Source organism: Mesoplodon bidens (assembly GCF_964165515.1).
Source record: "Mesoplodon bidens genome assembly, chromosome: 7".
NCBI classification, from domain to species: domain Eukaryota; kingdom Metazoa; phylum Chordata; class Mammalia; order Artiodactyla; family Ziphiidae; genus Mesoplodon; species Mesoplodon bidens.
The window spans coordinates 39,836,103-39,851,518 of record NC_138164.1 but is presented as its reverse complement, the minus strand read 5'-3'; the positions used below and the strand labels follow the sequence as shown (position 1 = coordinate 39,851,518).

At 41.1% G+C, this 15,416-nt stretch overlaps 1 protein-coding gene across 1 annotated transcript; it reads left to right on the top strand.

Moving 5' to 3' along the window:
- Positions 1-210: 210 nt before the first annotated feature.
- Positions 211-3,530, top strand: LOC308620025 (UDP-N-acetylglucosamine--peptide N-acetylglucosaminyltransferase 110 kDa subunit-like; the record flags this gene model as incomplete). The annotated part of the gene is made up of 1 exon (XM_081239377.1): positions 211-3,530. The coding sequence occupies exon 1, from the start codon at positions 390-392 to the stop codon at positions 3,528-3,530; it is 3,141 nt and encodes a 1,046-aa protein (XP_081095503.1). The 5' UTR covers positions 211-389.
- Positions 3,531-15,416: the final 11,886 nt, after the last annotated feature.

Here is a 15,416-nt window from a genome sequence, read left to right as displayed (position 1 = left end):
GTTTTCCACGTTGACTATATGAATGATGAAGAAAAGTCAATCATGTATCTCATTTCCAACTGGACAGAAAACAATATTTTAAAAAGTGTTTGGACTACTGACTTTTGATTTCTTGTAAGGCAAATGGATAGGTAATTTTTATTCCCTGATTAGCAGAAAAATGGTGGAAGAGGTCAGGGTTAAGAATTAAGATTTCAAGAGCATGAGAGGTAGATGGCCAACCAGAGTTCCTAAGGTTCGGTGCCTGTAACCGTTGCCGCCGCTTAAGCCTGCCAAAGCAGTGGTACGGCTGCTGCGCTCGTGTTTGCTACCTCTAGAAACATTCTTGCCAGTAGTGGCGGCAGCGGGACTCAATTACCCCCTTTTTTCACTCTCTCCAGAAGCTCCAGATGGCGTCTTCCGTGGGCAACGTGGCCGACAGCACAGAACCAACGAAATGTATGCTTTCCTTCCAAGGGTTAGCTGAGTTGGCACATCGAGAATATCAGGCAGGAGATTTTGAGACAGCTGAGAGACACTGCATGCAGCTCTGGAGACAAGAGCCAGGCAATACTGGTGTACTTTTATTACTTTCATCTCTACACTTCCAGTGTCGAAGGCTGGACAGATCTGCCCACTTTAGTACTCTGGCAATTAAACAGAACCCTCTTCTGGCAGAAGCCTATTCGAATTTGGGGAATGTGTACAAGGAAAGAGGGCAGTTGCAGGAAGCAACTGAGCATTACTGGCATGCATTGCGTCTCAAACCAGATTTCATCGATGGTTATATTAACCTGGCAGCCGCATTGGTAGCAGCAGGCGACATGGAAGGGGCAGTACAAGCTTACGTCTCTGCTCTTCAGTACAATCCTTATTTGTACTGTGTTCGCAGTGACCTGGGGAACCTGCTCAAAGCCCTGGGTGGCTTAGAAGAAGCCAAGGCATGTTATTTGAAAGCAATTGAGACGCAACCGAACTTTGCAGTAGCTTGGAGTAATCTTGGCTGTGTTTTCAATGCACAAGGGGAGATTTGGCTTGCAATTCATCACTTTGAAAAGGCTGTCACCCTTGACCCCAATTTTCTGGATGCTTATATCAATTTAGGAAATGTCTTCAATGAGGCACGGATTTTTGACAGAGCTGTGGCAGCTTACCTTCGTGCCCTAAGCTTGAGTCCAAATCATGCAGTGGTACATGGCAACCTGGCTTGTGTATACTATGAGCAAGGCCTGATGGATCTGGCAATAGACACCTACAGGCGAGCTATTGAATTGCAACCACATTTCCCTGATGCTTACTGCAACCTAGGAAACGCTCTCAAAGAGAAGGGCAGTGTTGCTGAAGCAGAAGATTGTTATCATACAGCTCTCCGGCTGTGTCCCACCCATGCAGACTCTCTGAATAACCTAGCCAATATCAAAGGAGAACAGGGAAACAGTGAAGAGGCAGTTCGCTTGTATCGTAAAGCATTAGAGCTCTGCCCAGACTTTGCTGATGCCCATTCAAATTTAGCAAGTGTATTGAAGCAGCAGGGAAAACTGCACGAAGCTCTGATGCATTATAAGGAGGCTATTCGAATCAGTCCTACCTTTGCTGATGCCTACTGCAATATGGGAAACACCCTACGGGAGATGCAGGATGTTCAGGGAGCCTTGCAGTGTTATACTCGTGCCGTTCAGATCAGCCCTGCATTTGCGGATGCCCACAGCAATCTGGCTTCCATTCACCACGATTCAGGGAATATTCCAGAAGCAATTGCTTCTTATCGCACTGTTCTGAAGCTTCAACCTGACTTTCCTGACGCTTATTGTAATTTGGCTCATTGCCTGCAGGTTGTCTGTGATTGGACAGACTATGATGAGCGAATGAAGAAGTTGGTCAGCATTGTGGCTGACCAGTTGGAGAGGAATAGGTTGCCTTCTGTGCAGCCTCATCATAGTATGCTCTATCCTCTTTCTCATGGCTTCAGGAAGGCTATTGCTGAGAGGCATGGGAACCTCTGCTTGGCTAATATAAGTGTCCTTCATAAACCACCGTATGAACATCCAAAAGACCTGAAGCTCAGTGATGGTCGACTGCGTGTAGGATACGTGAGTTCTGACTTTGGGAATCATCCTACTTCTCATCTTATGCAGTCTATTCCAGGCATGCACAATCCTGATAAATTTGAGATATTCTGTTATGGCCTGAGCCCACATGATGGCACAAACTTCCGAGCGAAGGTGATGGCAGAAGCCAATCATTTCATTGATCTTTCTCAGATTCCATGCAATGGGAAAGCAGCTGATCGCATCCATCAAGATGGTATACACATCCTCGTAAATCTGAATGGTTATACCAGGGGTGCTCGAAATGAACTCTTTGCTCGCAGGCCAGCTCCTATTCAGGCAATGTGGCTGGGGTACCCTGGGACTAGTGGCGCGCTTTTCATGGATTATATCATCACTGATCAGGAAACTTCACCTGCTGAAGTTGCTGAGCAGTATTCTGAGAAACTGGCTTATATGCCCCATACTTTCTTTATTGGTGATCATGCTAATATGTTTCCTCACCTGAAGAAAAAAGCCGTCATCGATTTTAAGTCCAATGGGCACATTTATGACAATCGGATTGTGCTGAATGGCATCGACCTCCAAGCATTTCTTGATAGTCTATCAGATGTGCAAATAGTCAAGATGAAATGTCCTGATGGAGAAGACAACGCAGACAGCAGTAATACAACTCTTAATATGCCTGTCATTCCTATGAATACTGTTGCAGAAGCAGTTATTGAAATGATTAACAGAGGACAAATTCAGATTACAATTAATGGATTCAGTATTAGCAATGGACTGGCAACTACCCTGATCAACAATAAGGCTGCCACTGGAGAGGAGGTTCCCCGTACCATTATTGTAACCACACGTTCTCAGTACGGGTTACCGGAAGATGCCATTGTGTACTGTAACTTTAATCAGTTATACAAACTTGACCCATCTACTTTGCAGATGTGGGCAAATATTCTGAAGCGTGTTCCCAATAGTGTACTGTGGCTGTTGCGTTTTCCAGCAGCAGGAGAAGCTAATATTCAACAGTACGCACAAAATATGGGCCTTCCCCCGAACCGTATCATTTTTTCCCCTGTTGCTCCTAAAGAGGAACATGTTCGGAGAGGCCAGCTGGCTGATGTCTGCTTGGACACTCCACTCTGTAATGGACACACCACAGGGATGGACGTCCTTTGGGCAGGGACCCCCATGGTGACTCTGCCAGGAGAGACTCTTGCTTCCCGAGTTGCAGCTTCCCAGCTCACTTGTTTAGGCTGTCTTGAGCTGATTGCTAAAAATAGACAAGAATATGAAGAGATAGCTGTGAAACTGGGAACTGATGTAGAATACCTGAAGAAAATTCGTGGCAAAGTGTGGAAGCAGAGAACATCTAGCCCTCTGTTCAACACCAGACAATACACGATGGAACTAGAGCGGCTCTATCTACAGATGTGGGAGCATTATGCAGCTGGCAACAAACCTGATGACATGATTAAGCCTGTTGAAGTCACTGAGTCAGCCTAAATAATGACTGTGTGCCCAGGAGAATTACCCCTGTAGCTGAGCCTCAACCTTCTGGGGGAAAGGGAACTACTTTTTCAATATCATGTTGCAGATGGGTGACACACAATGATAAGAAATAGCACAGCCAGACTCGCTTCCTGCATGATCATGACAGGGAGAGACACAAGAGATGGGAAACTGCTGTTCCACAAGGGGATTCCATCGAATTTTGCTGCAGCCAGGTGTCTGGAAGGTCTGGAAGGTAAGTCTGGAAGGTCTGATCTCCCTTGGTCTTCCAGGGGATGGATGGTTAGTGTGGAAGGGAGATAGAGATTGCCCAGCCATTTTGTGATTATCATGGCTGGATTGAGTCTTCTGAATTAATTTTTTTCTTTCTATTTTGGGTATTGGAGCTTTTAAAAATGTTTGGTTTCAGGTATTTTTATTCATGTGAAGTGTATATGATTCTCTTGAGATAAGGTGTTAAGCTGAAATATTCCTTGTTTTAGTTTCTGAACTCTACAGATAAATGGGGACTTTGCTGGTGTAGTCTTTTTCTAGGTTTTATAAACCGTTTGAGCCTGTATCAGTCATTTTAGTGTCTGACATAACGTTTGGAACTCTCAGTGCTTTGTTGGTTTGTAGATGATGGCCTCAATTCTTTTTCTGGTCCGTTTCCTTCTTCCCTTCCCCCCACTTTAAAAATTCTCCTGTAACTTGGCTAACAAAAAACCAAGTCTGATTCAAAACCTCCCAGAGTGTTTCTCTTAAACACATCATCTGGTGCCAAATGAAGACTCTTAGGAGTGCTTATTAATTATGAAGGGCACAGTTGTGGTACTGTCACTGATGATAATAATAATGGATTTTTGGCCTAGAGTTTTGTCCTATTTCACCAGTGTTTTACTGTTGACTGCCCCTCTATGCTGCTTCCAAAAGTGATAGTGTGTGATAAGATGTTTACTTTCATTTCTAAAGTTTGTTTTTTTTTAGGTGAGTCCTGTTCTTCCTTTTTCTTTCAGCAGAAATGAAATTCCAGGTAAGTATAAGTATTCAAATATTTGATCAGTAATTCACAGTTATCTCCAGTACATTAAATAACTTTCATCAAAAAACATGTTATAGGTAAAAAGTTCTGAAGGACCAGCTATGTATACGATAATTATGTTTCAGGCCTTCTAGGGTATTATATATAATAACTTGTCTTCTGGTCGTGGTCTTGAAGTCTTTATGGATTCAGCCTCAGTAGTAGCGAACTGCACTGCTACTTGGTTTGGAGTACAAATTAGACTTTAACCCTCCTGGAGGTAGAGTTTTTGGTATTGAAAACCATAGGAATGAAATTATTGTATTTCAACAAAGGATCGAGGGCTTGAGGCTTAAACAAGCCAACATATGTGTGGGAAGCAGTCAGCCTTGAGAGCACCTTCGGACATGCCAGGCATGCCGCTGCTGCTCGAAGGGACTGTCCCTACTTGTTCCCCTCCTTGTTCCATTCCATGGGAGATAAATCACCAGGGCCCAGAAATCAGAAAGAAAGTAAAATGAGACAAGCAAAGCTGTCTCCTCCCTGCACATGCAGGTTATTTTGGATGATTCTGGGTTTATGGGTTTTCTCCCAGGGAAGTTAACCTTGAGCCAAGACAGTCTATAAATAATGTAAACCACCGTCTGGCAACCTTCCCTTTTCTAGTCTATATAATCTGCACCTGTAGCATAATAAAACTTACCTTGCAACCATCAGTTGTCTTGGTCCTTCTGACCCCATTCGTCGGTGCTACTTCAGTTCCTTACCCCGTCCCTTCTGACCCTGGGCGGTGAAATCCTCTTTCTCCGGCTGGTCCATGGCAAGTGGTGCCCGAACAGGGACCTGAAGCATGAAGGCAATTAAAAGGAAAAGAAAGTGCAGGTAAGAGAACCCTTATGCAAAATATGTGTGGCCACGAGTAAAAGTGAAACTAATAGAGGCATAAGGCAACAGTCAGAAGTAAAATAAGATGGGGCAAAAGGGCTCAAAGGAGCGTGAATTATTTGCTCAGGTTTTACTTTCGATGCTTATAGCTCGGGGTAATAAAGTTTCTACCTCACAGTTGACTGAATTTTTGCAGCATATCCATGATGTATCTCCCTGGTTTCCTGATGGCGGCTCTGTGACATAGAAATCTGGCAGAAAGTTGGAGAAGATTTAAAAAATTATTATGAGTCTCGAGGGCCTACTCATACTGCTGTTGTTACATTTAGTTTGTGGAATCTGATAAAAATATGTTTAGGTTCTTCTCATGATAGTGTTGATTTGAATGTAAAGTCAGAAAAACATAAGCCTCTGACAGAAGACAAGACTGTATTATCAGCTACTGTGTCGCCACTTCCTAAACCGAAAGAGCTAATTAATTTAAATATTTCAGATGAAGAGGAACATTTTGACTTAACCGATGAGGCTTTTAAACATAAAAGAGAGAGAGAAAAAAACATAAAAGAGAGAATCATCCTGAGGATGATTTTCTAATGGCTATGACAGATAAGTCAGTGAAAAAGCTGCAAATTAGTAAGGACTGTCTTCCTCAAAAATCTACATCTGTAAAAATGCTCAGTCTCTTGCAACGTGCTGTATAAGCAGCAATAAAACGAGGAGAAGATCCTATTTTCTGTTGTCCTCTCATAGAAAGACCTGATCCTAATAATCCTCAACAGGCTATTAGGGAGCATCGGGCTCTTCCTTTTAAAGTTTTGAAAGATTTAAAATCTGCTTGTGCTCAATATGGGCTCACTGCTCCTTTTACTACTGCTATGGTTGACACTATTGCAGGAGAAGCTCTTTCCCCCGCTGATTGGAAGTCTATCGCACGAGCTTGTTTAAATGGTGGAGATTATTTAATATGGAAGTTTGATTTTTATGAACGGGCTGCTGAAGAAGCAGAAACGAATGCTACCCATGATATTCCAGTGGATTATCATATGCTGATTGGGGAAGGACCATATATTTCTTTACAAGATCAATTAACTTATACCTTTGTTGCTTATCCTCAAATAAATCATTTGGCATTACAAGCCTGGAGGAAATTACCTTCTACACACAAAACTGAGGGTCTTTCAAAAATGAGACAGGGGGGCTTCCTTGGTGGCGCAGTGGTTGAGAGTCCTCCTGCCGATGCAGGGGACACGGGTTCGTGCCCCGGTCTGGGAGGATCCCACATGCCGCGGAGCGGCTGTGCCCGTGAGCCATGGCCGCTGAGCCTGTGCGTCCGGAGCCTGTGCTCTGCAACGGGAGAGGCCACAACAGTGAGAGGCCCGCATACCACAAAAAAAAAAAAAAAAAAAAAAAAAAAATGAGACAGGGACCTGATGAACCATATGCTGATTTTGTAGATAGATTGTTACAGGCGGTGGGGAGACTCATTGTGGATGGACTCACTGGTACAATTGTAGTTAAGCAACTTGCTTTTGAAAACGCTAATAATGCAGGTCAGGCTGCGATTCGACCTTGGAGAAAACGGAGAACACTGGAGGATTATATTCGCCTTTGTGCAGACATTGGGCCTGCTTATATACAGGGTGCTGCTATGGCTGCATCATTAACTAAAGTGGGGTTTAAAAACAATCAAAAGAGAGCAAAGACTAGTTTTCAATGCGGAAAGGCAGGTCATTTTGCTGGAGAATGTGGATCTTTTCATTGTAACCCTGCTCCTTCCTTCCCTACTCAAAAACCTCCAGATGGTCCGAAAATCCCTGGTTTATGCCCTAAATGCAACAGGGGAAAACGTTGGGCACGAGATTGTCGCTCAGTGGCCCACAGGGATGGGACACCACTGTCGCGAAACTCCTCCCGGGGCCTTCCCCGGCCCCAACAAATAATAGGGGCAACGTCTGCGTATCCTCCTCAAACTATCAATCAGACATTAACCAAAAACAAAAACATACAATATCTTCGCTCTCCAGAGCAACAGCAGGAAGCACAGGACTGGACCTCAGTACCTCCGCCCGATATGTATTAACTCCTGCAATGGGTCCTCAGGCCCTCTCTATGGGCATCTATGGACCTTTACCCAAGGGTTTGATTGGACTATTATTGGGAAGAAGTAGTGTCGCCATGAAGGGTTTAACTATTATGCCAGGACTCATAGACTCTGACTACGAAGGAGAAATAAAAATCATGGCACAAACTATTAAAAATATAATAACGATTTCTCCTGGTGATAAAATTCCACAATTGCTACTTTTGCCCTTTGTACCTCATGGACAAATTTTACAACATCAAAAGAGAGAAACAAAGGCTTTTGGATCATCTAGTGCTGCCTACTGGATTCAGAAGATAGGGAAAGAACGTCCAGAAATGAAATGAACCATGAATGGAAAGGTTTTTTCAGGTTTGTTAGACACTGGAGCTGATGTCTCTGTTATGACGCAGATGCACTGGCCTAAACATTGGCCCGTTAGTCCTATTATTACAGAACTTAAAGGAATAGGACAGAGTTCTTCTCCTATGCCAAGTAGTCAGTTATTATTATGGCAAGATAGTGAGGGCCATTCAGGATACTTCCAGCCTTATGTTTTGCCTGGGCTGCCTTTAAACCTCTTGGGCCAAGATATATGAAAAGAAATGGGAGTATTACTTTATAGTCCAAATTCTCACGTCTCTAATATGGTGTTGGATCCAGGATTTCTTCCCACAAAAGGGCTGGGAACAAATCAAAAAGGAACTGTCTATCCTATTGATGTGAAAATAAAAAGTGATAGACAAGGTTTGGGTTTTTCTTGGGGGCCTTGGATTCTCCTCCACTCACTGCTGATCCAATTACTTGGCTGAGTGATGACCCTGTATGGGTGGACCAATGGCCCCTCACAAAGGAGAAATTAGAAGCTGCAGAACAGTTAGTACTGGAACAATTCGGGCATTTAGAAATTTCCAATAGTCCTTGGAATACTCCTATTTTTATTATCAAGAAAAAGTCTGGAAAATAGAGGTTATTACAGGGTCTAAGAGCTGTTAATAAAACTATGCTAATAATGGGAGCTCTTCAACTAGGCCTACCCTCTCCAACAGCCATACCACACAATTATCATCTTTTAGTTATAGATTTAAAGATTGTTTTTTCACTATTCCTTTGTTTCCTGAAGATAGAAAACATTTTGCTTTTAGCTTGCCTTCCTTAAAGTTTAAGGAACCCATGAGGAGATTTCAATGGAAAGTATTGCCTCAGGGCATGGCAAATAGTCCTACATTATGCCAAATATATGTGGCTCAGGCCTTAACTCCTGTGAGAAAAAGGTTTCCAACGTTATATCTCATACATTATATGGATGATATACTTTTAGCCACTGACAATATTTCTTGATTAGAGACTGCTTCTCAATTTTTACAACAATCCTTACAATCATTTGGCTTGGTCATTGCCTCAGAAAAAATTCAAAGACAATCTCCATTTTTCTATTTGGGAAAATATATTGATAACTCTACCATTAGGCCTCAAAAACTGCAAATTCGAGTTGATAATTTAAAAACATGAAATGATTTTCAAAAATTACTTGGAGATATTAATTGGCTAAGGCCTTCCTTAGAACTTCCTACTGCTCAGTTAGAGCCTTTACTTGATATTCGTAAAGGTGACTCAGATCCTTCTACTTCACGCTCTATGACTCCAGAGGATTCCAAGCTTCCCAAATAGTTAATAGAGCTATCAGCTCTGCACAGTTAACTCGAATACATACTCACCTGCCCATGTCTTTAGTTGCTTGTCCAACACCTCATGTGCCTACTGCCATCTTATGGCAAACTGGTGGAATTATTGAATGGATTCATATGAAAACTCCATCCTCTAAAGTTATTAACCCTTATTATGAACTTATTATTAAGTTAATAATGCAAGGTAGAACTAGATGCTTACAACTTATAGGTATAGAACCTTCTCAAATTATTATCCCTTATTCAGTTAGTCAACAAAATTGGCTTTTTCAACATAGTAATGAATGGGGTCTTGTTCTTGCAGGATTTTCAGGTACCTTGGAATGCCATTAGCCTGCTGATAAATTGATCCAATTCAGCAAACTTAACTCTTATATCTTTCCTTCTATAATTAGGCAACAGCCTATTCCCATGTCCCTTTGGTTTTTACAGACAGTTCTTCTTCAGGAGTGGCTACTGTAATCATTGACGACGGAACAAAACTCATTAAACAAACTTCCTTGACTTCAGCTCAACGTGTTGAACTGTATGCTGTCATTATGGCTTTTAAACATTTGCCTTCTATATCTTTTCATTTGTTTTCTGATAGTAAATATCTTATTAGCTTATTATTTCTTCTGGAGACTGCGACCAGAGGATATACTAATGACCCTGAATTATCATCGTCTTTTCGTTTGCTTCAACAGCTTATTCGTTCCCACGATGGTCCTGTTGCAGCTCTGCATATCCGTGCTCATTCTAACTTGTCTGGTCCATTGTCTAAAATGAATGGGACTGCAGATGTTTTAACTCGATCTAAACGTGATCTTTATCCTGTGCATTTTCCTCCCAAAAATAAAGTTAAAGTTACTCTTCCTCCTCAATCTCTTTTCCCTAAAGCAGGACATATCCCAATTTACCGTCCTCCTCCTTTCCGTTCGTCATGCTGTCAAGAATGGCTAAGGTATTGCATTCATTATCTTCATACTGTTGATACTCATGGTCCATGTCCTGGACACCCTCATATTATGGTAAGTTATGATCAAACTGCTTCACAAGCAGCACAACAATCGCATGCTTTACACCATCAGTCGGCAGCTACATTACGCAAACAATTTTCCCTTACTCGTGAAGCTGCCCTGACAAATTGTTAAGCAATGCCCACAGTGCTTACCTCACCTTCCTGTTCCACATTATGGTGTTAATCCTCGTGGATTATTACCTAGTCATTTATGGCAAATGGATGTTACTCATATCCCGTCTTTTGGGAAATTACAGTTTGTTCATGTCACTATTGATACTTATTCTGGTTTCCTCTGTGCTACAGCACAGACCCGAGAAGCTACTAAACATGTCATCACTCATTTATTACACTGTTTTGCTTTCATGAACCTTCCCAAAATTATTAAAACAGACAATGGGCGCACTTACACTAGTGTTGCTTTGCAACATTTTGTAATTCATTACAAATTACCAATATTACAGGCATTCCATGTAACCCTCAAGGACAAGGTATTATACAACGTGCAAATAGATCTTTAAAGCTAACTATTGAAAAAATAAAAATGGGGGAATTATATAGAACAACACTACATAACCTTATAAATCATGCTCTGTTTATTTTAAATTTTCTCACTGTTGACAGGGGAAAGGTTGGTGGCTGAGCCAAGATTGGCCTTTCAGTCTCTGGAGGTCCTCGGGAAAGATCCGCTAACCAGCACTTGGCGTGGTCCTGATCCTGTGTTGATTTGGGGACGTGGTCACGTGTGTATATTTCCCAGATCAGCTCCTGGACCTCTCTGGCTTCCTGAGCGCTTGCTTAGTCAAGCAAATAGATGGCTCGCCACAGCTCACAACTAGTTCAGAAGATGAAGAAGCTCTGCATCTCTCCCGAAAATTTGACAGTGTTGATTCAGCAAAAGAAGAAGAAGAGGAGACCACTTGCCAGGACGACTCAAAGGAGTGATGTTCCAACTTGGGGACAAATTAAACAATTGGTTTCACGAGCTCTAGAGTTAGTGAAACAACAGAATAATCCTGTTACACCTGTGACTTTATTTTTGGCTATGTTGGCAACCATTTCATGTGTTCCCTCTGTTAATGCAGCAACTTACTGGGCCTATGTACCTGATCCTCCACTATTAAAACCCATATCTTGGTCTGAAGCAGAGTTTCCTGTATTTTACAATGATACTGTTTATGGGCCTCTTATTGGGAATATAAAACAAATCAATATGTCTGTAAATTATACTAACTGGTTTAGTACCTATCCTGTCTGTCTTAGCCCATTGAATCTGGAAACTGGATGTATAAAGGCTATTAGTTATGAGCATACAGATGTTTATGAGGGAACGGATGAATCAATTAGTTTGTCAGGCTCTCCAGGCATCCTTCGTTTTACAGGAACCAACATTACTCTTACATGCCCGGCTACCAGCCGACGAGAGGATCTTAAGGATACCATCATTTGCTATAAAAATGGGCAACCTATTAATATTAGAGGTCAAATCTCATACGCCTCACCACTTAGGGATTCCGCTATTACTATAGCCAAGGTTACAGGTGAAGATTCAGGAAATTATTTGTGTATGAAGCGTTTACTTGGAGGACAAGGGATACTTATGGCAGGACATATGGTTACTATTCTTAAGAGAAAATCAAAAAATCAATTTCCTCCTTTTATGACCATTAACTTTCCTGGATCCAATTTTGAATGTTGCAATGCATCTTGGAATAATAACCAAATATGGTGTACTATAGATTATACCAAGGGGTAAATTCTTATCTCTTGTATTCCCGTCATAGATAGGTTTATCGCATTTCAAAAGAACTGGGGTACATGGAAACTAGCTCTAACTTATTCCAATACACCTGTTATAACTTGTGTTGCTCCTCCATATACACTTTTGATTGGTTCTATTAACATTGGTAATTCTTCCAAAGGAGGATATAATATTAGCTGTGTTCATTGTATTTTTACAGTTGTATGTTCCCTTCTGCAGGAACACAATCTGTGCTTATACTAAAGTAACCCATATATGTTATGGTGCCTGTACATCTGAGAGAACCTTGGTAGGAAGATACTGGAGTACAGGCATGGGTGGAACTCTCTAAAGCCTTGCAGAGAAGGAGACGCTTTATTGGGTGGCTAATAATAAGTTTACTTGCCTTGGCTGCTCTGTCTGCTACCGCGGCTACTGCCTGTCTTGCTCTTTCACAGAGTATTAATCATGCTCACTTTGCTAATCAATTATCTCAAAATACCAGTCTTGCTTTATCTTTACAAAGTCACATAGATTTACAGATGAATAACAAGTTAGATGAATTTAAAAACACAATTTGGGGGATTGGAGATCAGATGGCAGCATTAAAATTGAGGATGCGTTTAGCTTGTCATGAAAAGTATACATGGATTTGTGTTACTCCTTACAAGTACAATGACTGTATTTGGGAATGGGAAAAAGTAAAAATGCATCTGCTGAGTGTTTGGTCAGATAATAATATTAGTCTTGACCTTAAGAAATTAAATGCTGAAATTCAGGATATGCAAAATGCACATCTTGATGATATTTGGCAAGAAGATGTAATTAAAACTTTACTGGACCATTTAAAGTGGTTAAACCCTCAGTCGTGGATTACTGGAGGGTTGTCAGGATTTATTACCCTGGCCATAATTTGCCTATTTTTGATAATAATCTTCTCATGTCTGTTTCGTATCCTCATGCAACAATATACTACTCTCGGCACTACGCTTCATGGAATTATTTTGCAGCAAAAATTAAAAAATAAAAAAGGGGGAACTGAGGGAAACAGTCAGCCTTGAGATCAGGCTATGGACATGCCAGGCATGCCGCCGCTGCTCGAAGGGACTGTCCCTACTTGTTCCCTTCCTTGTTCCATTCCATGGGAGATAAATCACCAGGGCCCAGAAATCAAAAAGAATGTAAAATGAGACAAGCAAAGCTGTCTCCCCCTTGCACATGCAGGTTATTTTGGATGATTCTGGGCTTATGGGTTTTCTCCCAGGGAAGTTAACCTTGAGCCAAGACAGTCTATAGATAATGTAAACCACCATCTGGCAACCTTCCATTTCTAGTCTATATAATCTGCAACCGTAGCATAATAAAACTTGCCTTGCAACCATCAGTTGTCTTGGTCCTTCTGACCCCATTCGTCGGTGCTACTTCAGTTCCTTACCCCGTCCCTTCTGACCCTGGGTGGTGAAATCCTCTTTCTCCGGCTGGTCCGCGGCACATATGAATATATGTTTTTGTCTTGCTGTACTGCACATATGCTGTCTAGTAACAGATATTTTGTCTGCTAGTAGTGTTGTAGATTATGTCTTTCCAAAGCGCTGAGGCAGTGCACCTATTCTGTAGTTGCAGCTGATGCCTGAATGTATCCTAGCTGACAAATTATTGATTAATAAGAACTTGAATTTCTAAAGATTAGTACTGTTAACCAAAATCTGAGCAAGGAGTCTCAAATGTAATTCTTAGCCAGAATTACATGTTAATGAACCATTTAACAGTGTAAATCGAGGAACATCAGTGTAGGGATTTCTTTTCATTTATTTTTTACCTGTTTGAAATATCAGTTAAAGGTTGGCAGCTTGGTTGCAGACGAACGGTCGTTTGAAGTTCACCAAACTACTTAATGTGGAATAGGATAACAGACTTCCAACGCCCTCAAGGCTGTGACCTTGCAGCCATTTTACACAGCACATCATCATCCTATAGGGATGAACCTTTCCCTGGCCCGAAAAGTAGCCGCTCTGTTGAAGCTTTGCTTATTGGAACAGGCTTTTGTTTCCAGGTTACATGTCTGTGGAAGACTTAATTCTGAATAGAAATATAGATATTACTGGAAACTAATTGTTTTTCTATTATACTCTGCTTTATCAAAAAAGTAAAACATTTAAATTGTGCTACAAAAATTCAGATGTTGTCTTGCAATCTTTAAACAATAAATGAATGATTTGCCCTTAAAAAAAAGAATTAAGCAGTTAAGCTGTTGGTCCCACATCAGACAAATCATCCTTATACCTCCTGTCAATATTGTTAACAGAGACTGTTACTTTATGAATCCTTATGATCCCGTGATTCTTTCTTTCACGTTTCAGGGCACAGCAGGTGAGAGAGTGGATTTGTTAAACTGGGTGGGTTTATCCTTCTTTTATGCGTTCATTCAATTTTATGTTCATTTACTTACTATACACATATGGCGATAGAAGCTGCTAAAGCAATCATTGCTATTCTGCAAAACAACAAGGCACAGAAGCAGATGTCTTATTTCCGAGATTTCTCCCCCCAGGATTATTGTGATTAAAGATACCTTCCCGCAGTTTCCTGGAGAGGACAAGGGGCTACTCGCTGGAGGTTTTTTAATGACTTGGAGAAAGGCTCAAATATGCCCCCATTATGGTAATCCACCCCAGGGGCAAACCACACAAGAATATTATGAATTTATTTTATTTTTCTATCCTTGCAAAGGTAATACTCAGCTCATTAGAATATGAAAACTATACTGTCAAATTTCAGAATTACATGGATGAAGAAAATCACCAAAGTGGCTTCATATCATGTGTGTTATAGTTGTATTGACTATATTAACTATGTTGTGTTAACAATGTATTGTATAACTATATATTGAAAAGGCAAAATGCTGTACCTTATTTCAGAGAAAATAATTATGTTGGCAAACCCCAAACTGTACATTGTAGACGGGTCCTAGGAAAAGAAGATTTAATTCATAGTGGACAAGAGGTTAGCTTCTGTTTTCAGCCATGTGCTATTTCAAGAATTAAACATCATGAATAATACAGGATATAAGAGGAATAGTCTAAAGATGGAAAAGCACATTTTGATTAGGAAAGAGAATTTAAGGCTTAAGTCTTTATTTTTTTTTAAGGAAAACTGCCTTATTACTATGAGATAAGAAAATTGTTTCCTTCTTTTCTTCCTTGCTTTCTTCTTCTTCTTCTTTTCTTTAACCTTTTTTACTTTGGATATTTGGATATTTGACCTCTAAGCTGAGATGACTGGAAATGCCTCCTCTGGGCACTAAATGCTGACACCTCCTGATAAGAGGGAAGCTGCAAAGTAGAAGAATTGACGGTCAGTATGTTGATGTTGGTCTCAAGCACACTGATGTACATTTGTGTATTGGGGAAGGGGAGTGAAGCTTGAGAGTGGGCCAGTGGAGAGGGGTAAATATTTTGTGATGCTGTCTACCTATGGGCTTATAAA